At 43.7% G+C, this 23,558-nt stretch overlaps 1 protein-coding gene across 7 annotated transcripts; it reads left to right on the forward strand.

Annotated features, from left to right (window-relative positions):
• Positions 1 to 56: 56 nt before the first annotated feature.
• LOC125771260 (uncharacterized) lies at positions 57 to 23,050 on the forward strand. 7 transcript variants are annotated; one of them, XR_007419288.1, is made up of 13 exons: positions 2,983 to 4,637; positions 4,836 to 7,572; positions 8,000 to 8,345; positions 8,466 to 9,128; positions 16,165 to 16,628; positions 17,222 to 17,359; positions 17,689 to 17,997; positions 18,059 to 18,295; positions 18,363 to 19,847; positions 19,948 to 20,235; positions 20,305 to 20,416; positions 21,006 to 21,428; positions 21,959 to 22,040. XR_007419288.1 is itself a non-coding variant. In XM_049441680.1 (13 exons), exons 1-13 carry the CDS (start codon positions 4,606 to 4,608, stop codon positions 22,147 to 22,149), a joined length of 7,044 nt encoding a protein of 2,347 aa, XP_049297637.1. In that variant the 5' UTR covers positions 2,984 to 4,605; the 3' UTR covers positions 22,150 to 23,050. The 7 variants fall into 7 exon arrangements, 6 of the variants coding, with proteins under 6 accessions (XP_049297636.1, XP_049297635.1, XP_049297634.1 ...); XM_049441680.1 differs by having other exon boundaries at positions 2,984 to 4,637; positions 21,387 to 21,428; positions 21,959 to 23,050; XM_049441681.1 differs by lacking the exon at positions 21,006 to 21,428 and having other exon boundaries at positions 2,984 to 4,637; positions 21,959 to 23,050.
• Positions 23,051 to 23,558: the final 508 nt, after the last annotated feature.

Consider the following 23,558-nt stretch of genomic DNA (forward strand, 5'->3'; position numbering starts at 1 on the left):
CGGACAAAAGAAGGAAAGCAACAAAAAAAATACAAACACCGCGTCGTACACACAGATGGCGGCACAGGGCATACACAAGCGCGCGCCGTTGTGCTTTTAACCCTCGAGAATAATATGTGGCTAATGCTCCCGGAGAAACGTTCGATGATGACGATGACGACGACATGTATGAAGCTGCCGGTAGAACAGGGGATGCAGCTGAGGATCTAGTGGTAGGGGTAGTGATGCGGACACCCTCGTCAACCCTCGTGCAGGGCTTGCTTGGATATTCCTGTCCGCAGTAGTTGTGTGTGCGTTGCCGCAACGAAGCGAATGAGAGGGAGAGAGAGAGAGAGAGAGCGAGCAACAGAAAGAAAGAGTGGGTGCTAAGGGTAGCTCTGCGGGCCACATACAAACACACACACTCACACGATCGTGCGGAGTTGTTGGGATCGGCTCTGTAACGTTTGTGCCCTCGCTGTCGCACCAACCGCCGCGCTCGCTTAGATCTGGATGTGGGGTGGTATAGTGATATTACCTGTTGGAGCGGAAGGCAAGTGTGTGACACGTTTATAAAAATTTCCCGAGAAAGTGGCTGTGCGCGCAGCCACAGTGCAGCCATTGTACAGCCGAAGACCGTCCGCGTAACTACACGCAAAAGCGCTCCGTTGTCGTTTTGGGAAGCTTTTTGCTCGTAAGGCTTTTAAGGGTTTGCCCTGTCGACTTTCTTTGCTGGTGCTGCTGGTAGTGTCACGGGAAGCAACAACAACAAAAAAAAGCCTAAAAAAGGTGAAATCGAAAAAAAAGAGTGCGTGCGTTTATCGGGTGCGGCCAAAGAATATGGCGATTTGATTGTGGTGCTGTTAATCGAAGCAAGCGACCAACCTGATCGTTCCGTAAGGTGAGAAAGTGAACGATCAACAGTTGAATGAATAAGTGCTGTGGAAAGATTTGTTAGTTTTGCACGCCGTTTTCACTCGAAGTGCCCTTACCGTAAACGAGAGCAATCGAAAGGAGTGTCTCTGCTGCAAGTGGTTTCGGTTTTCTAACAGATTGGGAAATATTGAGTGTCTTTACAAGGCGAGGTGAAATTATCCTCTTGTGCTGTATGCTGCTAGTGTATCCGGGATCTACACGGAATACGGAATGATGTACCGTGGCTGTGTAATGCGTTGATGCGTAGTGTCCGTGTGGTGCTTTCACGATATTGCCAGGGAAGCACACACGGCACAGAGGAAGATCATTCCATCTCCGGGTGTCAACGTCGCTGACTTTCCTTTGGATCGATCGTTAAGGGGAAGCGACAGGGAAGGGTGGGCTGGAACAGGTAGCAAAGGAAGTAACCCGAACCACCAGCATAGGCAGCGCAAAGAGCCACAGCATACAGCAGCAGCAGCGCGCGTCATCCAAAGGAAAGGAATGTTGACTTAATGCTGTCGCATCAGGTAAGCAAGAGGGAAAGAGCGAGATCGCAAGAAGGGATCGAAGATCGAACAAGGGTGTAAAAGAAGGGTGCAAAGAAGAGAACGGCAACTTCGTAGCGGGAAACCACTACCACCAACATCATCACACCGTGATCGTCATAGCAACCACACTATGTTGAAAAGGGCGCACAAGGGTTGGAAAGGGGGAAAGGTGATCGTTTCGGTGATCTCTGGCTCGAACGCTGTATGGAAGGAAACCTGTTGTTAGGTGCGGATGGCATGTGGAAAGTACAAGGGGGAGGGTACAACGGTACAACATAAAATTGTAGCCTGTTTTGCATACATTTGCAAAACCAGCCAGCAAGCCTGTTAGAGAAAAAAGGGTTGAAGAAAAAGAGAGAGAGAGAGAAACGAAAAGGTGCAAATGATTGGTCTCTCGCTCTTCGATCGTGTGTTGTTCCCGTTGGTAAGTAAGCTGTTGTTAAGAAATGCCCACGGAGAAGCGGGGTGTTAGGGACCAAGGAGCCCTTTCCATATGTGTGTGTGTATGTGTGTGCATGTGTCACGGATAAAGTAACGGCGCGCGGTTGTATAGAGAGAATTGTTTTTTTTTTCGTTAGTGAAATGGATTTGTCCCTTTTATTATGTGTGCCTTTAATTCATGGTCGAGTTGTATGTTTTGTTTTTCTTCAGCCCCTATGTAAGGTGAACCAATGTTATTGTTCCCTCGACCCTTTCCTTCGTGTCTTCTACTTTGCATGCAAATCAAAGGTGTGTGACATTGATGCGTTGAATGCATGCGAAAATAACAAAAAAACGCATGCCTAGAATTAAACGGCCTCACATATCCACCAACACAACCAAACTTTACCGCACCCTTCAAGAAAGATATGCTAAAGATGGGGTTGCAACAAGGGGGAGAGTGCGATGCAACCGATAGCGGGTGGAGCAGAAAGAAAAGTCAAAGTGTATGCAACGTATTCCAGCATAACAAACACTCAAGTTTCAAATTCCAAAAAAACATTTTCTATCTCCTCTAAGAGCGATATGGCTGTTTTGTGTACGTGATCAATCTGTTGGATATTTGTTTGTTTGTTTGTTCTCGCTTCTCGCGGTAAATGTTTCGCGTATGCGTAATGCGATTGGTATGTCGGTGGATTTTTGTTCTTCTCAGCTGCTTTTTGCGTGAGCCGTTGGAAAGAAAGAATCGCGAAAAAGGGACAGCGGATCATCACACCCCTAGCACACCCCCTCTCTCCACTCCAGGCCAGTTGTGTTGGTCGAATATGAATTTATTATTTTTTTTCTCTACAGTGTACGCTTTTTTAAAAATAAACGTCGCTTGACGTTGGTTTTGAAATATTTGCGAAATGTCAAAACGGACGATTGAACGGCGGCCAGACATCGGTGGTGTCCCGCGCGTATTCGTTCCTGCAACATTAATGATGCAAATTAGAAGATGGCATGCGGGGTGCGTATATGAACGAGAAAAGGATGGAAAATGAATGCTTCGAAAACGGCTGCGCACTGTGTGATTCGAAGCAATAACGTTGCACAAGGACGCACAGTTGGTTGTGCGGGTGGGGTGGTGGGGTGCATGAGGGGTGTGTAAATTCTCCCGCAATTTGCTTAGAAACGGTAGGTCCTTTTCTAACCAACACACTTACACACACACACATAAGCGGAAACGAATAAAAATCTCATTCAGTACCGTTCGTGTGTTGATGATACGCCTGCAAAGGATCTGCTTCGCAAAACGCAACCACAGTGAATAGTTGATCAGTGCCGTCGGTGGCAGATTTTCGCAATCGTAGTGTGCGGGAAATCTCAATTTCCCGGATAGATTTAACCTGGGGAATGGGAAAAATCCGTGCATAGTTTTCATCTTACCATTAAACACCAATCGCAGATACTTTTATGCGTTCAAAAACAGTCGAACGGATTTGGACGTGTTTTTTCCTTAGCACATACGAACCAATTGACAACTAATAGTGAGAAAACAACCTTCGGTGGTGGTGTTGTGTGGGGGAAAAGAAAAATCCTCAACTCCTCAACTGCCAGCATGGATAAGAAAAACACCACAAATCTCATTTCCCGGACGCGTCTTCATTTGTTTATCGTAGTTATTCATCCGTAGTAACTTCATTCATCGCTGCTCGGCAAGAAGGCAATGAAAACTGAAGGAGCAATAGTTGGGGGACGGGTTCGAGAAAAAGTGAGGTCAATGCGTGCGTGGTAGTATTTCCTCCCTGTTGTGCGCCGCCTGAAACCGCGTTCCGTCACTTTTCGGTGTGGCAAAATCTTCCTAATTAGTATCGATTACTGTGCAGTGAAAGTACGTTTGGTGTGGACGCTTTGCGTTGCGTTGAAATTGTCGCCCGGGTGCGTAATTGCGTAGATACCCTCGAACATGTCTACTACGTTGGATTGCAAGCCATTGGAAGAACGTTGAAGTAAACCAAACTCCTCACTTGGAAGACGCATTGCCAACACTCTCCGTGACATTAGTACATGTGTGTGTCTGTGTGTGTGTATTGGTGCGCATCATTCGGGTCACGTTTTTCGTACATACTGCGCCCGTCAGCTTCCGTACCATCCACATCTTCCGATCTCTGCCGTAATCATCATCCGGCGAAAATGGGGAAAAGTGTTAAAAATGGGTCACCGAATTAGTCGCCATCGGGCACGGTCGCAGCGGCATCATTACTCACTGTAATATGTTACTACAGGTTTAAAGTACACCCCATGTCTTTGTATCTCACAAGAAAATATCAGATTTGTGAGTGCCGTGAGGTTTGGTAACATTTTCGCAAGGTGTACATGTGTGGACAAGCGTCCAATTTAGTTCCCAGTCCAGGCGCATGCATTTAGCGTAACGTGCTGGACGCTGGTTTCGCCTCCCGGATACGCGATGATCATGTCGATGATGATGATGATGATGAAGGGAGCATAATGATGAGTGTGTGTAATTTGTGGAGAAATTGTGAGAGCAAGCAATGGCAGTCATTCGGCGGTGTAGCGTCCCAGAAACACGCGCTTGCAAGTCAATTTGTTGGTAAACCACTGCCAAAAAGGGCAGCGCCAGTGCTACTATGATAGCTTCTGCCAGGCGAATTAGAATGTTGTTAGTGTGCGTGTGTATGTTTTAGTGGGTTTTGTGAAAAAAAAAATACGAAGAAAAAGAAAAAACAAACATAAAATCATGTTTAGCTGTCTTTGGCAATTATGGGATTGGTAAGCTTGTACTAATTGTGCTTATTAAATTGTGAGAAGCATTAATCGCATAATTTGTTCAGTCATCATTATTTGCACATACCGCGATGTACGCGTGTCGCTTGTATTTGTGTTTATCGTTTAACTATTTAGCCAACAAATGAAACCGACTGACCCCCACCGTCCTGTTTTTCTCTCTTCTTGCCGTATCTAACGCAGGATTGATCCACCCACGTTTACGACGATGGAGAGCAAAAAGCTGCAGCAGTTGCAACAGGCCAACTCCCATCTGGCACCGATGCCACAAATGAAGCCTCCACAAGGTGGTGGTTTTCAACATCCACCACCGGGCGGATACGATTATGGTGCGACCGCAGCGGCTCCAGGCCGATCTTCCATGTTTCCACCGAATGCATCACAGTACCAGGGCTATGGGCAGCATCCGTCGTCGCTGCGATCACCTTACTCGACCGGTAGCCCAAAGTCCTCACTAAGCACGAACAGTGGCGCCCTCTATGGGGCGACCGACATGGGAGACCTTTCGTCCACCAGCGGTGGACCGTCCTATCATATGCCGCCGGGACAGCAAGGATTACTTCTGCCGCATCAACAACAGTTCCGCAGCAATACCCTTGGTCCCGGAGGTTACGGATACGATCACCAGCAGCAGCTCTATCGTGTGAGCTCTCCGTCGAGTGGAAGTGGGGGCGCGGCAAGTGGTGAACGTGAACGACTGTATCAAACAGCGCCACTGGTGCGGTCCGGCGTACCTGGCACACCACACTCCGTAACGAGTGGGATGAGTTCCAACGCTCCAATGTCGAAGCTGGAGCTGCAGTTTCAACAACTTCAGCGAGAAAAAATTCAACAACAGATCAAAACTGCCACCGAAGCCATTGCACATCAGCAGCAAACGTTTGCCTTACGGCAACAGTTAAATCCCCCCGTTCCAAACTATCATTTAAAACAAAATCTGCTGCAAAATCTTTCCCAACATCATCAGCAGCAAATTCAGCAACAGCAACAACAGCAGCAGCAACAACCACAGCCTCAAAATCAGCTGCAAGTACATAAACATCCGCAATATCCTGCGCAGCAACAACAGCAGAAACAGTTAGCTCAGCAACATCAACAGAAACAGCACCAGCACAAACAACAACAGCAGCAGATGCAACATGCTATGAAGCAACAACAGCAGCAGCATCAGCAGCAACAACAACAACAACAACATCAGCAATCACGATACAGCGCTTCGGGTGGTTCGGCGAATCGTAATGCACCGCCATCAAGTCTGAATCTGCTAAACCACTGTCAACCGGCGGGTAGTGAAACGGATAAAATAATGCGATCGCATGTGCCATCTTACCACGGAACAGTCGATACGACTGGCGCTGTTATTGGCCTATACGGAGAGGAAGAATCATTGTACCATCAAAAGAGTGGCTACCCACAAGGAATAACTTCTCCACCAGGCGCGAATAGCGAAATCATTATTCAGCAAAACATTCCCGGTCAGGTAGTGAACCAGGCCTGCCAGACCCAAATCAGCTCGATGGTGTTAGCTGGGAACAGTGGTGTTGCGCAGCAATCGCAACAACAACAACAACAACAGGTGAAATCATCACCATCAGACACACTCTCCAGTCCATCGCATGATTCCAGCGAGCGAAGACGTGGTGGAAGTGGACAGCAGCACACACTTAAGTCTCCCGTCACCAAGCGGCCAGCCAATGCACCGGTAGCATTGTCCGGCTGGCTGTACAAGCAGGGTTCAGATGGACTCAAAGTATGGCGCAGACGCTGGTTTGTACTGTCGGAGTACGTACTGTACTATTACAAAGGTCAGGAGGAGGAAAAATTACTGGGAACTGTGCTGCTACCATCGTACAAGGTGTCAGCCTGTTTTCCAGAGGACAAGATCTACCGTAAGTTTGCGTTCAAATGTGAGCATGCGAACATGCGCACGTTTGTGTTTGCTGCGGAGAACGGTGAATCCATGAGCCAGTGGGTGCGAGCGTTGACACTGGCGACAATGATGATACAGCATGTAGGTTCCGAACAGGAGGCAAATCTGAATCTACCGAAGGGCAGCGTAACTACCGGTGAACTTTTGTCCAGTGACTCCAGCGGTACCGGTGGCCCACAGTCACAGGGTTCGAACGATACCATGAAACTGATACAGCAAGCGAATGGCAATGGAAGTAGTAGCAGCAGTGGCGCAGGTACATCGGGACTGAACGACAGTATGTCTTTACCGCAGCCACTGTACGCGAATGCTCCACCAAAACCAAGACGCGTGAATGATGCAGGCTATTCTTCGCCCAGTCCCGAGCACACAATGTTGCAGGATCGGTACGAACAGTTGGTGCAACATCAGCAGATGATGTTTCCAGGCGTAGCATCCGGTCCACAGGGTGGTGGAATGGTGCTGGGAAACAACCGGACACCGGCGGCGTTAACAGCTCAGGCGATCTACGGTGATCCGAAACGGATCGAGCGAGACTTGTACATCCAGAAGCTTATAGAGCAACAGCAACAGCAACAGCAATTGAATGCGGCAAAACAACAGCAGCAGCAGCAGCAACAACAACAAAATCTTGGCATACAGTCATCCCCCATGCATGGACAGGTACTGCGTAGCACACCCGGTGCTGGAACGAATCCATTTCTGTACCCTAGTAATGATCGCCGTACGCCGGATACATACGGACCACCAAATGCAGCGATCGATCCCAAGCATATGTCTGATTATGAGGACATCTATAATTTAACCATGCTGTCGAAATCGCTACCATCAAACGCTGCAGGCCCAATGGAAGGAATGGGCGGCGAGGGAGGAGGGACCGTGGCGGGCGGGACATGTTACAAACGACCGTCCAGTCCGCTGCGCTACGAAAGCAATGGAGCATTCCCTGCGTACATGGGAAATTCGTTGTACAATGCCGGTCAATTTGAGGTAAGTGTTGAACAAAATGACCGTTTATAATTGGAATTAGATTTGGATCATGCAGTCTCATGTATCTAATAGACAGCTAAACGACTGGAGTGAGTGTATGGCCCATTTTTGTCTGCTTGAGTAGCTATATGTGTTTGTAAACGTCGCATTATATTTGCAATTGAACGCTGGAATTTTAATTGAAGTTAGACATGTATTAATGTATACGGTTAATAATGCGTCTAGAAAAAGAAAGCACAATTAGTTTAGTGCACTCAATGAGAATATTGAATTTTGGAACAAGCGATATAATGCACTAACTTAGTTTTATAGCGCAATAACGAAAAAAGGGCAAACAATGAGCAAGACTTTGAAAAAATGAGGGTCTCGGGTCTTAGTCCCGCTTACATGTCCTACATATTACAATTATTTAAATCTTTTTTTCCAGCATCCACTAACTGCAGGTGCTGCACCATTACCACAGCATGTTCAGATGCGAGCAAGACCTATTCCACCGAACATTCCAAGACCGCATTCGGCCGACTTTTTGGACTATGAAGCAAGGCATCCATTGAACCAGACTGTCAGCGGTGCTAACGACGAGCCCAGCCCTGTACATCGTACACCACGGCCAAAATCTAGCCTGGACATTAACCGTACGCCTGATCACTATTACTATTCTGAGGCCAGCTATGCGGAGAAGATGCGCCTGCAAAGCGCATCGTACTTACAACGGACTAATAATTCGGCTACCGGTGCATCGCGCAAACAACAACGATCCGATGAAATGCAAGGTATGGAACGAATTGTAATGTTGTGTTTACGCATTTGATAAACATTATCTGTTGTATGTTGATTTCTATGTGTAAGAATCGTGACCAGTTGCTTTAAATGTGTATGTTCTTTTGTCATAGGATTGTTTTCTAGTGGAACGATGCCCCGAGAAGGATTGTACCGAAGTGGCAGTGGCAAGTTAATACAATCGCAACAACAGGCGGAGGATTACCCTATAGGCTCACAGAGCATGCCACGACCATCAGCTACGGATCGTGGCGCGACAAGCATTCGTCCTACCGTGAGTAGCTTAAAGAAACAAGGCAGCGGGACGTCCCAGCAACAGCAACAGGAACAGTTTGCACGCTCTGCAAGCGCAAGGTTGCCTCGCAAGGAAGAGGATTCATCCCTGCGGGACGGTGAACGCAAACGAGAAGAATCAATGAAGCGACTGCTCGAGTGGAAGCAGAGAATGTTGCAATCGCCACTGACGAAGAAAATTGCTAGCCAGCATTCAGCCACAATGGCATCGGCCGAATCGCTTAATCCGGGCTCGAGCACTAGCGTTGCGGGTGATCGACGGCACGAAGATATCTATGGCATGAAGTCGGAAGATTCTCTACTACGCGGTGATTACTATTCCTCGACATACGAGCGGCAATCGATTGGTGATCTAACGACAATCGGATCGGCAACTGCTAGGAAGCACGGCGGTAGTGTGGCGAACATTGCTCAAACATCGGCGTTCGGTAGTGAGATGAAACTGAACGGAGATTACAACAGTTACTCGTCGGACGATGAAGGTAAGTGAACAGCGTCCATGGCGAACTTGATAACGATGATCCTAAATACTGACTCATGTAATGGTCTAACAATGCCCAGCTTACTGAAGCGCACTAGTTTTTCTCCCTTTGGTCACTGTTTCTTTCCTTCTTTGACCCTTTACTTTGTTTGTACTTTTGAGCTTATTAAGCGTTTTTTTTATAGCTTTCCATCTATTATTTTTGAAACTTATTCGATCATATCCTTCTAAACATACGTTGTGTTAGCTCCTATGTGGATAAAGCTTTCATTTCTGGGTTCCTTTTATTATATGTTTACAATCCTCCATGCATGTTTTATCGTTGGTAGGTTCCATATTGGATAGAATAAATTAGAATTATTTGAACAATAGTATAATGAGTTGAAGATTCAACAGAAATTACATTGGTTGAATACTTCTACAATTACTCTACAGTTGATTGAGCTTAGTTAAACATTTCTGTTCCTGAACAATTTCTTTTACCACTATCTTTCCTTTTCTCTTACCTTGGCTTACTTTTAAACAATTTCCGGATTTGCTTAGAAAACTGTACTTTAGCACACCGTTATCTGTTCGTTGTGTTACGATCGTGTTATGTTTGTATCTCTTTAGACCAGGAAAAATAACGTTGGCTTTCCATTTGCGTTACATTTCACTCTCTGCCCTGCCAATGGGAGGGAAAACACAATACGTGCGTTTTACTATTGCATATTCAAAGATGTATTTTTCTTCCGTACATTATTAAACTTATGGTTGGTGATTATGTATTCATCATTCCTGCGAGACCTTCCTGCCTGCAACGTAAAATACAAACTATGGTACATTCGAAAGGTATGGAAAATATGATGAAAAGTGTTGTCTCTTTAGTTTCTAGCAAAAGCCCCTCAATAATGATCTTATAGCAGTGTATAGTTGTGTCAGAATTTAGCTTTCGTTGTTGTTTTTCCCCTTCCAAATTTTGCCGCCACCGACAAACGTTTACAGTCTGAAAAGCAAATCCTGAATCCCTAGGAACGGTGAATTAAACCACTTAGTTTACATTTGTATGTGATATCTGATTGTTTCTACTACCGTAATTAGTACTAATATTATATCTTATCCTTTCACTATGACCACTAGTTCTAATACTAGCCTTCTAAGAACGTACACTGCAGTGTGCAATGTTTCTGCTGTCTCTGGCTAATACTTCGTAACCAATGGAACATTGAGGTTAGTTCCGTACCTTTATTAAGTCCTTTCCTTTATTGAGTTTGCGAAATATTTAGTTCTCCCTTAGGTGTTAACCACGGTTTTGGTGAATATTCTTCCGAGGGGCTTTTCTTTCTATCTGGTCACTTCTAAACCAAACACACATATCTGTTTCTGACACCTTTCGCTAGTACTGTAGCGGTAATGCATTGATCCTTCTGAAACACCGGCTCCGGCTTATGCAGAAACAAGAGAGTAAAATCAAGGATATGTGTTACTAAAACCTGACTAAGAGACAACAATCTGACAACACTTATCTCATACCATACATTTCTCGTTGTATGTGTGTTTTCATGTATTATATTAGATGGAAGAAAATTTACGCCGGCAGGAAGGTCATCCCCACTCGTTAGTACCGTTTCCACGAATGAGGTAGCAGAAGCACCACCACCATCACACAATTTAACACAACACAACCACAGCCACCAATTTTCTGATTTCGCCGCTGGCTCTGGCAGCACTGATAATACGATGCACGCATTAACGCAATCTTTTTACGCCGACACTACCGGCAGTGGCGGTGATGGTAAAGACAGGATTATCAAGCCAGTCAGTAATGCAGACAGTAACATGGAACAGGAGAAGGATTGTAAGCCGACAGCACTTGCGATGATTGAGCATCAGGACGAGGAAGAGGATGGGTTGTATGAGGATAGCTTAGTGAACCACGCAAGTGTCAGCGCAAGCCCTAATTTGAGTGTAGATGCGAATGTGTATGAGAACAGCTTTATCAAAGCGCCAAATGATCGTAAGAATTCAGAAAGTGATGCAGATAAGGGTGTAGACACTGATTGTAGGCGCGAACCAAAGGACGCCGTAGAAATCGGGCTCGTTGAGCATCTTGTGAATAGCAGGGCCCATAATGATAGAAGTAGCGGTAGGATAAATGGTAATGGGAATCGTAACAATTCAACGGTTGATGTTAAACCTTTGCTAATAACGGAAATGGTTGCACCTAAACAACACGAACAACAGCTGCAAGCGTATGTTCCCGTTTACAAGCACAGCCTAACGTCACTAAGTGTCACAGCGTTGCATTCTCCATCGTCGAATGTGTTAATAGGTGAAATAGGCAAAGAATTAGCCAAAGAAACGATAAACAAAATACGAGAATCGTCGAATGAACACGAAGTGATCGCGAGCAACCACGTAACTGATCCAGATTTACAGGTAGAAGAAAAGAATGCAGATGATGGAGATGATATCTTCGAATATACCGATGAAGATCTAGATGAAGCGTTGCAGCATGCAGAGGAACAGCAGGAAATTGACACAGGTAAGGAAGGGGAAAAAGTGTCTACCTTCATCGATGGATCTTCTGTGGAGCTGCCGAACTACGGCATGTCGATGGACGATGAGCTTTCAATGCAGATAATGGAAGGGCACTACATGCCGATGACTCCGAGAAAGAACTTGATCAGCTCAGCTAGTAGCTGTACGACGCTTTCGCTCTTAAACCGTCACAATAGCATTAATCAAACGCGACAACTGATGTCATCAGCTTCGTCGACGGGCAAGTTGAGACCGTGCGAAAGTTTAACAGCGATGGATATCCTGGATTCGATACAAAAAAGCAACGAAATGCAGATGTGCAACACTTACGACGAAAGTACCTACATTGAGATGACTAAGGGAGCACTTGGAAAGAGCGTATTTGCTACAGCGGAGGAGCTGAGGGGAACGACATACGAGATGATCATGGTACCAGAATCTTCCCGACCGCTTTCACGAGCAGCTGGGAATGGTAGTGAGTTGGGAATAAATCGAGCTACAGCAGATTCCGAACCGCTCTACATGGAGCTGTCGCAATTACATAGCAACATCAATACATTGACCAAAAAGGATTCTAAACATGGAATAATTGATAGCAGCGTGAATAGGAATGAAAAACTTAACGCGAAAGGTATTGATGGTGAATATCCGAAGAAGTCGCAAAACATGGAAAGCACAGCTGAACTTACTGGAGAAAGAACTAGTACGATGGTGCGAATGAAAAATGCAGTAACTGGTGGAACAAGTAGCATAAATAAAAAGAAGAAAAAGGATAAAAACTGGCCAGATATAGTGATGCAATCGAGTAAAACCGACGACAGTGATAGTGAATCTGACACGACTGATAAACTGAACGATGACTGCAAACGAATCAAAAAGAAGACTGGCGCCAAAGAGAAGAAACTGTCTACAATTACTTCCGATCTGCAGAGTAAAACAATGGCACGTTCGCGATTTAGTCTATCTGATACCTTTCGACCAGCATCGTACTATTTGGGAGCAAGTGGAAGTGCGACTCCGTTCGGTCACGGCAATAATGCTGGGGATAGTTCGTTCGATATTTTACTGGACAGCTCGGATAGTGATATTGTATCACCGCCTCCGATCCCGATCACATCACTTCCACTGGATGAACCTGATGGTAGTGGTGGCTGTGGGGATGAAGGGGGAATGCTGTTGGGCACGGTTCATGTACCAAGATACGGCGATCGTGAGAAATTTCGATCAAGCGAAGCAATTGATCTGATAAAAAGCCATCACGCACAGGAGAAACGACAATCGGTGCAAAGTTTGGTGACAGGCACATCCAGCGGTGGTCAATCGTTGGCTGGCTCGATGAATCTATCCTACGGTATGCGCAGAGAGAGTGGAAGCATTTCGTCAAATCGATCAAGTCTACGGAGCAGTTCCCAGGGTCTGTTTGCTGTAGGCAATGCTGGTGTAGCAGGAAAGCAAACTCGTGATTCATTGAGCGGGCAGGAACGTTGCTACGATGGTGTCTCCCATGCATCGTCAGAATATGAATTACTTGTTCGGGATGCATGTGCAAATTCGGTCCGATTAGGATCAGCAATGGGCACAAGGAGGGATGACTCGTCGGCACGAAGTTCAATCACACTTTCCGAAACGAGTGGTTCCATCGAGTGGAGAAGTCGTTCATGCATGGATGTGTCGATAAGGAACAAACGACGTCCTATATCAGGTAGCTCGATCAACTGTCCCATTGAAATGGCTTTGGATGGTCTGGATGGTACTGCAGAAGTTGTCGGCAGTCAACTGGAAGATAGCAGTCGGGGTAATCGCTTTTTGGGTAATGTAAATATTGAAGGTGTAAAAGAAGGTATTGCTGAAAGTAACACAGAAGAAATGCACAGTAATTCTTCCAACTTTTCACAAAATGGCCACGACAACAGTATTTACTACGAGAACGTAGATGTTGCTGGATCGGATGTTTCGCAATTGACATTACGTAATCTAGCCGCTCCGATACTCAGCCCGCTTAGGGAGAAAAATCTCTCCCTGCACGATGCACGTTGCCAGTCGGAATATCTGAGTACGGTTCTTGAAGGACACAGTCTTGATGTGGAAAATGCATCCCTCTTGTCTGCGATGGATCCCGATCAGCAAAGCTCGTGCACTATACGCTATGATTACGATCGTTCGAATCAGTGCAATAGGACCATTACGCCAATTGATGGCGGTACGCATTCAGTGGCGACCGATGCAATACACAGTCGTAATAACAGTACGCTATCCTCCGAGGGAGCTCCTTATTATTATTCGGATCTACAGGCGGCTCGATCACGTGAAGAAGAAAGCATACAGCACCAACGCCAGCTAAGCAATGAACGATGTGGTACCAGTAATGGTAGTTCCCATACGTCACCTTCAGCACTATTTGCAGCTGGTGATACGCTCAACAATCAGCGTGATCCTGGAGGACTACGCAAACATACAACTGGAAGCATATTCCACATTCACAATCCGTTAAATACACTCAAGACGGCCAATTTGTTGCTGCACGCATCCGCTAACGAGAAGCATGCAGATATTGATCGGAAAAATCTTTATGAGTCGGATAGGATTGGACAGAAGGATGTTAACAAAACAATTGCTGCATCCTTGGCAGCAGGAGTAGGTAAGATTGCTGGAATGCCTGCAGGTCGATCGTCTTCTTCGTTGTCCGTAAATGCGTTCAAAGACGGTAGTTCTACGATTAGTCGACTGTCAACCGGATCTTTCAGCAGCTCTACGTTTCAGCATCAAGACAGCGCATACGGTGCACAATCTACAACAAGTGGTGAACCTATACCAGGATGTAGCAATAGCAGAAGGGAAGGTTTGCAACAACTGCTCGACACTTCTGGTGGTAATATTTCCTCAGGTGATCAACTCTGGGAAGAAGACACACTGTGGAGGGATAACTTACGCCGAGTGTCCCATATACACGCCAAGTCAATGGATAATCTCGACCACCTGGGTACGATTAGATCACCTTCTGCGGTCTTGTTAGCTAAAACGATTAATCAACAGCAACAGCAAGAACAGTGCGAAACTCAAGAACGGTACCGCGATGGACAGCAAAGCGAGCAGAACAACGAAGAGTTAAGTGTAAAACCAATTGTCAAAATAAGTCGTAAGGATGTGACCTATGTGAATGAGCATCTAGCCAACCTGCCCGTATCAAAGACGGCAATATACGGCGAGCAATTAAAAACGACAACATTGAAAAAATCTATTGCACCGCTACCGATGGTAAACGCTATAAACGACACACAACCGCGACGGACAGGAACTACGCTGGTCAACGCAGCCGATGACGGTGGCGATGGTTGCAATGGAGACGACGATGACGTGTACGTGCAGCTCGCTAGTAACGTATCCTCTTCGGGTACGGTTGTACGTGATGGTCGGTGGTCATCATCCAGCGGTCGGGAATCGGATGCGGTGTACGAGGTTCTGCGTGATGAAATAAATCGATACGACATCAATCGTGAAACAATTAGACAATGGGATCTCATGTCTAGTGGACTTGTTAATAGCAGCACGACCACCAACACCTCGAAAGCAAATGGGAGCAGCATTGACACGGGTAGAAAATCACTTGCCAGTAATTGTACAAATTCTATCCTTGGCAAGACAAGCACGACGGACACTGGTGTGGATAATGTGGCCGGGGGCACATATCTTCGGGAATCACAATCATTTTCCAAAGCAGGAACCGTCGTAAATACGAATGATGCAATGTCCGTGAGTAGTGTGAATAGTAGTAAATACAATATTCCAGAAAATGTACGAAACATGGATTCATTGAGGGATAAATATAACTTGGATAATAGCAAACATATAAACGTTCGCAAAAATGAGAGAAGAGAATCTGGTCTAGATGATAGGACTACAAAACAATGAAGATATTGCAGATGAAGATTGTGAATATAATAAAAGATAGCGAGCAGAGCAGCGAAAAGAATAGGAACTTTTGTAAATATTATTCATAGCTAACATTCCATAACAGAAAATAAGAAGATTGAAGTATTTTTTGATACAGTCTGTTTATAACGATGATGCTCGAAGAAGCATATACATATATATAATATGTAAGCAAATGTTATTACACCATGTACAGCAACAGTGTAAATTCATCTGACAGAGGTGTTTATGATTATAATAGCTAAAGAGTTTAGAACAAAAAGGTTTGGTATTGAATACAACAAGCATAACACGGTTAATAATGCGTTTTAAAGTTTTACTCAGGTTGTTATTATTGTATAATGTATAACAAACATCCAAAATACTGTAAATATAACATTACCGACACGAATGGATAAGCAAACATTAAACTGTGTGTAAAAATATTCATCGTTTGCATTTTGTACAGGGCATATGGAGTAGGATGAGGTATGATGAACATTAATATAGTGTACCAGTTGCAATTTGCAAGGATAGCAAACATGCGCCACAGTTCCAAATCGTTAGACTTTCGGGTATTTTTATTTCGTTTTTTCTTTTGCTTTCAGCATCGATATCGGTGAGAAATGTATTCAACCTTCCAAAGGTAGCACTAACGGTCAAACCGGACCCCTCGGATCCGAACTATCTGCAGGCTAAGGAAGGCGTCACGCCTGGCAGCTTCTACGACGGCATGATGTTGGGCGGTGCTGTTGATTATTATGGCAGCGAGAAGTACATACGGCCGGACATAAGCTTCGAATCGACACACGATCTGTACACGCAGGCACAACTGCAACGTGCACAGGAACTGAACCTACAGCAGCACTATCAATTACAAAACATCGATCGAAGTTTAGCAACGATGCAGGATCAGCAACCGGAGGATGCATCCCCACAGTCACCCATGATCAGTCGAGGTGGAATTGAGTCGAAGTGGTCAACAACGCCTGCTGCAGTTGGCAATGATACGGCGGGATATATGAACGGCCGTATGAAGAACGAATCCTCTAACGAGCGGTTGGACACAAAGGTAAGACATTGCATGGGGTGTGGTAAACGATACAGATACTGCAAACTTAATAAGGCCAATGTGTTTACAGCATGATTATCGATCTAAAAGCTTTTTTTACGTTTCGCGAGCAAAGATGTCATGATTTCCTAAATTATCAAATATATTTCTTTTAAAACGTGTTCCAGAAACATGCTCCTCTGGTAGAGAGAACACAATTTTAATAGGAATTTCAAGTCCTAAATAAATCTTCAAAAATTGTCTAGTAAAGATTTCGTATCTTGGTATCCTGTGTGGTATTAAAAGCACAAAAGATATATAACTTTTATAAAGAATTATAACTTTCTTAGACTTTATTTATTTTTTCGCGTTTCGGATAATGTTTGTGTTTCAAACTCCTCAAAGTTGGGGCGACCCGGTGGTGCATGTGAAAAACGGCGCCCGTCCGCACGGCAGGGACCGGGTTCAAATCCCATCCGGACCGTCTCCCCGTAACATGGACTGACTATCCTGCTACGTGGTAAAATAAGTCTTGATACGGCCAGGCCGTTCTAACCGATCATTTCTAACAAATGATATAATGAAACATGTTACGTGCCTTCCCATTTTCACAGCCTTTGGATGTATCTGCTGGGGATTTGCTAAATCGTACGCACGAAGAGTTAATTCTTCTGCTTATCCAGTTAAGACGTCAAAATAGTCAAACGGCGCGATCCATAGAACAGTGCTGCACAAATATTCACGAATTACAGGTTTTGTTTCCTTTATGTTTGTTATTCCTTTGTGTTATTAACATTTGGAAGTTTCTGGTGTCGGATCGATTTTTAATTTTGCACTACTGTTGAAAATTTGCACATCGTACTAACATTATAATAGTCATATTTATAAAAAATTGGGATGAAATTAACATTTTAAAACGAATCTAGCGTATTTGGTATAATGAAGAAAGCTGTATAATTGTAATGGTGAAAGACACACAATAACTTATGTTGACTAATGGATGTTGTAGACCGGGGACAGTTTAAACACCGCTCTGTACTACTGGTTCGAAGGTAAATTAATTTGTAATTGTACATTTTAGAATCTGATCCGAATTGCTGAAGGAAACCGGAAAGCGGACAGTTTGGCTAGATTGGATGCGCTCAAGCAACAATTGACCGAGCTTGAAAAACAGTACGAAAAGGAGAAACCTTTGATCAATCTGGTTGACAATATGGTTAAGCTCGGAAGCTTATACCGTGGACCGATTGGAGGTAAAAAACAGCTACAGTCACCTGAGTCTGCCACGTTGGATCGATTGGAGTTCAATCAGAGGATGCAAGAGCGACGATTGTTGCAAGAAGAGCAGCGTCAATGGGACCGAACCAGTCCAAACCACGTGGAATTACAGGTTAGTACAGGAGTTAGATGGACTTTTATGAAGAATAACTTATTTTTTTTTCGTACTACAGTCGAAAGTGCAACAGCTGTATCAGATTGATAAATTGATGCAGGAAGAATCGGGCACCTTGCAAGCGTTGCAAAGGGATAAAGAGAATTTGGAAAAAGCCCTTGCTACGCTGAAAACAAAAGTGTTGAATCGTGAAAGTGGAAACATGCCGATGGCCATGGATACTGCCAGACAGCAGCAGCATACACTAGAACGTGAACTAACGCGGGTGCATCAGCTGTTGGCAGCGAATTCGAAGGTATGATTTCCATTTTAAACATCTCAAGCTACAAAAATTGATTGATGCATTTTTGAGCTTTCTTTAGAAATTGGAGAAAACAGTCTCAACCAACGCACGACTGGAACAGGAGCTTCTAGTATTACGGCAAAAGCTTCAAGCCACCCGTGAACATCGCTCGATGCATTCCGTGTTTGATTCTGGATCAACGATCGATAACCAGTACATGCCCGGCTCTGTAACAGCCGTACTAGAGTCAGAATTGAAGCGCGCCAAGCTGCTGGTAGGCGATATGCAACGTCAGCGCCAGGAACTTGGGCAAGCAGTACGTCAGCTAACGTCGTACAGCGCTAACGATAACAATGGCTCTCAACTGATGGACCATCTCCCGACTGATGAGCAACACATGCAACTTCCACCGGAGCACCAGCAACAGAGAGATCAACAATCGATAGGCTCCAAGCATAAGCGAAGTTATTCGTCCTCCTGGGTGGAAACGGATCTGGATTCACTGGCGGGTAAAGAGTCAGCAGCACCGTCCAACAGCCATCGGGCATTATCCTCTTCTTCATCGAGCGTTTTAACGATTGATGATGAGATGCAAAATCTGTTCCTCCCGAGTAGTCGCAGCAAAGACCCCATGGAAGGAATGGAATCGATGGATGAGCTGTATTCAGCTGGTTCTGCGTATAACTTTGCTAGCGGTACAATGAACGCTGCTGACAAACAGGAAATTAAAACTGTTCGCATCGTTAAACGTGAATCCGAGCGTCGGACGAGAGATAAGGAAAAGAACGATCGTAATCTAGCGCTGAGCCTTGACCAAGTGCTCGAGGAGGAGGCACAGTTGATGGAAGACTACCAGCGATCGAAATCGTTACCAAGAGGATACGAAACGCATGAGTTGTATGTGCAAGGTCATGAAACCCTCGGTGCTGATGGTGTAATGGGTGGAGCAGCAACCTCAATGGATGGAAGCCGCTTGATGAACGATTACTATAGCAGCGTAGTAGCATCGGCAAACGGAAATAGTTATCCCGTATCATTGATCGATCGTCAGGCCGATCTTTACACCGGTCACTTTGAGACAGGGTTACAATCGAAGTACATTACCAACGACATGAATAGCAGCGGTGGTGGTAGTAGAGCATCGGGATTAAGCAATACGTATCAAGCTAATTCCTATCTCACTAGTGGAAATACAGGAATATCGGCAAGCGCTTTAGGAGGATTGAAACGAAAAACGGAATCCATACAAAGTCTGACTAATACCGACGCAGAGCTAGATCCAGTGTTCCAGAGCGAAGCCGCAAAGCAAATTATCAACGAAATGGCGACTGGAGCGAATACGGCCGTGGGTGAAATTAGTGGCGACTCGTCGGGTAGTGGAGAGAACAAACCTCCCGCTACCAAAGATGAACAGGCGTATCAACAACACCAACGCCAACAGGCACAGCAAAACCGACAGCGCAGAGCAGTTCCGAAAGAAAAACGTCGACATCATACAGCTCCGCATCACGTGACCGCAAAGTCGATCGAATTGATCCACAGCGAAAACGATATGAATAAAAATGTACGTATGTTTTTACAGGCGAATCAAAGGCCCGGCGGACAAAATAGGTGCAACAATCTTTATACCTGAACAAAAATTTGTATAACATATTTATTTACAGAACGTTAATTGGAGAGCGCGTGATGATGTTGATCTGGAGGTGACAATAAGGCCGCGTTCTAACGCACCGGACGTTGTGCGTTCGGCGCTTGGACCACGAGAGAAAATTTCCGAACACACCATCGACAAGCTGTTGGCCGCACCGAGTAAGATTCTCATTCCTGAACGCTACGTACCAGAACAGACACCCGAATTGTCTCCGGAGGAGAAGCGCCGTCGGCAGGAAAAAGTGGAAGCAATTAAAAAAATGCTCTCAGACACTCCGATTGGTGGTGGGGCTGGCAGTAATGTAAGTTGTACCATTTGGCAATGTGCTAATGTTGAAATGATGAGAGTTTTATACTTTTTTGTAAATTAGGAAGCCGGACCTAATCCTGTTCCAAACGCGGAAAAGAAACAACGCGAACATCTGATTCAGCTTAATCAAATTCTCGCACAGCAAGTGATGCAAATGAGTAAGATTGTGGCAGGTAAGAATGTTTGAAGCTATACGCATAATTAATTTCATTTGAAAATCAATATGCTTCATTAGGCACAAGTGGTTTTTCAGAGTTTTTAATTGTTTTTTTTTTCTTATATCGAATGTTAACTGTTGTTGTTTGTAGTTGGTTTTTGTGTCACAACGCACTTTTGTCTTACTTTTCTCTTTGATCTTTAAGTTTTTTTTTATTTCATATGTTTGTGAAATCACTTTTGAAACACCTCACCCTTATCTATCAGCTTGTGAGGTTTGTGTCGCTTCATTTTTATTTAATCAGTACAATCAATGTCGTTAATTTATTTCATGAGCTGTGCATATCTTTTGATATTTAAAATCATTAAATTAATATTAAATAAAGTATATACGTTTCTATTGTTTTTAATTTAAATTATTTCTGTTTTGCCATTTTTGCATCTATTATCTCCATTTTTGTATTTATTGTTTTATATGACACCTACAAATGAGCTTGTTACTTATTTATATTTTTTAATTGTATTGTTTAACATTGACTTTTTATTTTACTTCATTATTTATGTGCATAATTTATATGTTTATTTTGTTTCGTTTTTTTATATCAGGCAACCCACACCATCATTCAGCCACTGATGCACAAAAGTAGTTAGGCTGCGCTTGCCTTGCATTTGCATTGAATGAAGCAGCAATAGTGTGTTGCGTTTTGTATGTGTGTGCATTTGTGAACTCGAAACACCTATATACCCGATCGCTGTGCACGTATACATCACCATGTGCAACGACGCTCTGTCATGTTCTAAAACGTTAAACACTATTAATGCATCCATCTTTCACAAAACGTAAATGCCATTACTATGAAACACTCTGTCTATCTTTCGCCCTCATAACAACTTGATGAAACACTTTTAATTCATTTCCTGCCACAAAACTTCATCATTTGCGTTTGTGTTCAACACAAACCCTAACACCACACCAATCTTACGCAGAGGATAAACCGGCGAGCTATGGCATAAACGACATGCGAAAAGGTTTGTATATGCAATATGCAATTAAATGAATAAACAGTGAAATCAGATGTAATCGAAAAGTATTAGTTATAACACAATGATTCAAAAAAGCCATCGGGTGAAAAAGGAGGAAACTTCACACTAGTACGCAAGACGAACGTTAAATTTTCCTTATTTTGTGTTTGCCAAATTCAATATCAACAGCCAAAACAGTGCATCGAATAGTAAATGTCAACTAATTCATAACGAAACTAGATACAAATTCACTCATCAATGACACAACTGTGCTTTACACGATCATTTCATTTACATGGTTCCGTATAGTACCGATGTGCAAATAATAATAAACGTTTAAAAAAGATTTAAGAAATGCATGTCGTTTGTTGCAGTTGTTAATTAAAAATACGAATGTTTGGCCATTCCATATTTTGCGTGCATGTATTTTCTCCTATATCCATGATCTCGAAATTTATTTTTATTTTCAATCATAATTCGTACCTTCTATATCAAATGCTGTTATTTATCTATTTTATCTGCCGAACCACAAACAGAAAACTCGTCCGCCGTACTTCCGTCAAAGATAAAAAGAAAGTGTAATGCACAGTTCGGTGCTAACTCATCATCTGCCGGCAAAGCAAATGACGACAAAGATCACTATGAGTCGGACTTGGAAGACTACGATACGGATTCGCCGGCAGAACCGCTCCCGCTATATCAGCAACGTGAAAACTACTTTACCTAAAATGCAAAGATGCTTTACCAGCTTGTTGACTTCCGTCCGTGTCTTATCGCATCACTGTAGTAGGGTGAAGATATGCGACATTCAGTTGAGCAGAGTTTGTTGAACAACACCGGACAAAAGATATATAATTACGATAATGTATGACACATGAATTCTAATACTGAATATCGTGAATTGATAGTAGCCGATCTTCCAAATATCTTCATCGTGCATTCGCATCATACGTAGACAATGCTTTAGATAGGAGAACAAATGGATCCGTGCTATGCAATCAATATTTAACTGCCATTGGTTTTGAAGTTTTTTGTACAAAACACACAACAAAAAAAACTATCAACATAATGTTTGTACGTGTCCTTATGCAATGCGAATGTATGGACCCCTTAACGCAATCTAACTCATCATCAACTTTTTGTTCCTTAAGAGGCACGTTGGAAATAAAGTGCTTAACGGTCATCCTTCACACCATCCTGAAGTAGATGATTATGCAATAAGATTGTATACATCAAGATATCAACTGTCCCAGTGCATTATGCTTAACTAACATCTTCCGCATTTATTCTGTACGCCATTATGGACGAGTTTCGGTTTCCGACAAGTATTCAGAGTCGCCTATTTCTACACAAGTATTACGAGGTGGACAGAAGGATAGAGTAGACACGATACTATCATTCACAGGTTTCCTATCCAAACAAGAGAAAACAAAGACTTCTGGTTAGTGAATAGCAAAGTGACTAAGGTTCTAGTTTCGGAAATTGGGTCGTGCATGCAATGTTTAAAATCAGTGGATAAAATATATTCTGGGACTTCCTATAATAAGTAATGTTTTTTGCTAATGGTTTGGAATGCTTAAATTTCTCATTCAATGAAAATTGGGCGAGCGTTCTAGGACACCAAGCCCGTGGTAACTCGTGGTAATCGTTTGTTTTACAAAATATGTGCAGGAACCCAGGCTGACGAGCATTAAGTTTTGCTGTACATCGAGATAACCAACATCTGGGATGTTCTTGAAGCAGTGAATGAATTGATATCGTTACAGAACATAACTTTGCTGTAATGTTTTTTTATAAAAGCTTGAATTATTTTAAATAATGAGGATGTCGCCAACGAATTGAAACGAAAGGTGTAATGTTGAGATGTTTAAATATAAAAAAATGATCGAACTAAATGCATACTATAAACAGGGAGGCGAAAGTAACGTACCAATTATACCTTTAGTGGTAGTATCTGTACTTGAAGTGTTGTTGTACATATTTTAAGTAGAAATACTCATAGCAGATATTTGAATAAGATGAAATACCTTGTATCCTGAATCGCAAACGACACACAGAGCTTTTATGAATAGTTTGCTGCTTGGTCAGCTAAGAACCCATACACACATATAGCAGAAAAGGCACTAACTATGTATG

This window comes from Anopheles funestus, chromosome 3RL (genome assembly GCF_943734845.2).
Source record: "Anopheles funestus chromosome 3RL, idAnoFuneDA-416_04, whole genome shotgun sequence".
Taxonomy (NCBI): Eukaryota; Metazoa; Arthropoda; class Insecta; order Diptera; family Culicidae; genus Anopheles; species Anopheles funestus.

What these genes read in the sequence shown, in the direction of transcription:
- LOC125771260 (XM_049441677.1), top strand. Translation starts at nt 4,606, where the DNA reads ATGTTTAGCTGTCTTTGGCAATTATGGGATTG. An exon ending in ACAATGCCGGTCAATTTGAG is followed by an intron (nt 7,573 to 7,999) that starts GTAAGTGTTGAA and finishes CTTTTTTTCCAG; the next exon opens with CATCCACTAACTGCAGGTGC. An exon ending in TTACTCGTCGGACGATGAAG is followed by an intron (nt 9,129 to 10,682) that starts GTAAGTGAACAG and finishes GTATTATATTAG; the next exon opens with ATGGAAGAAAATTTACGCCG.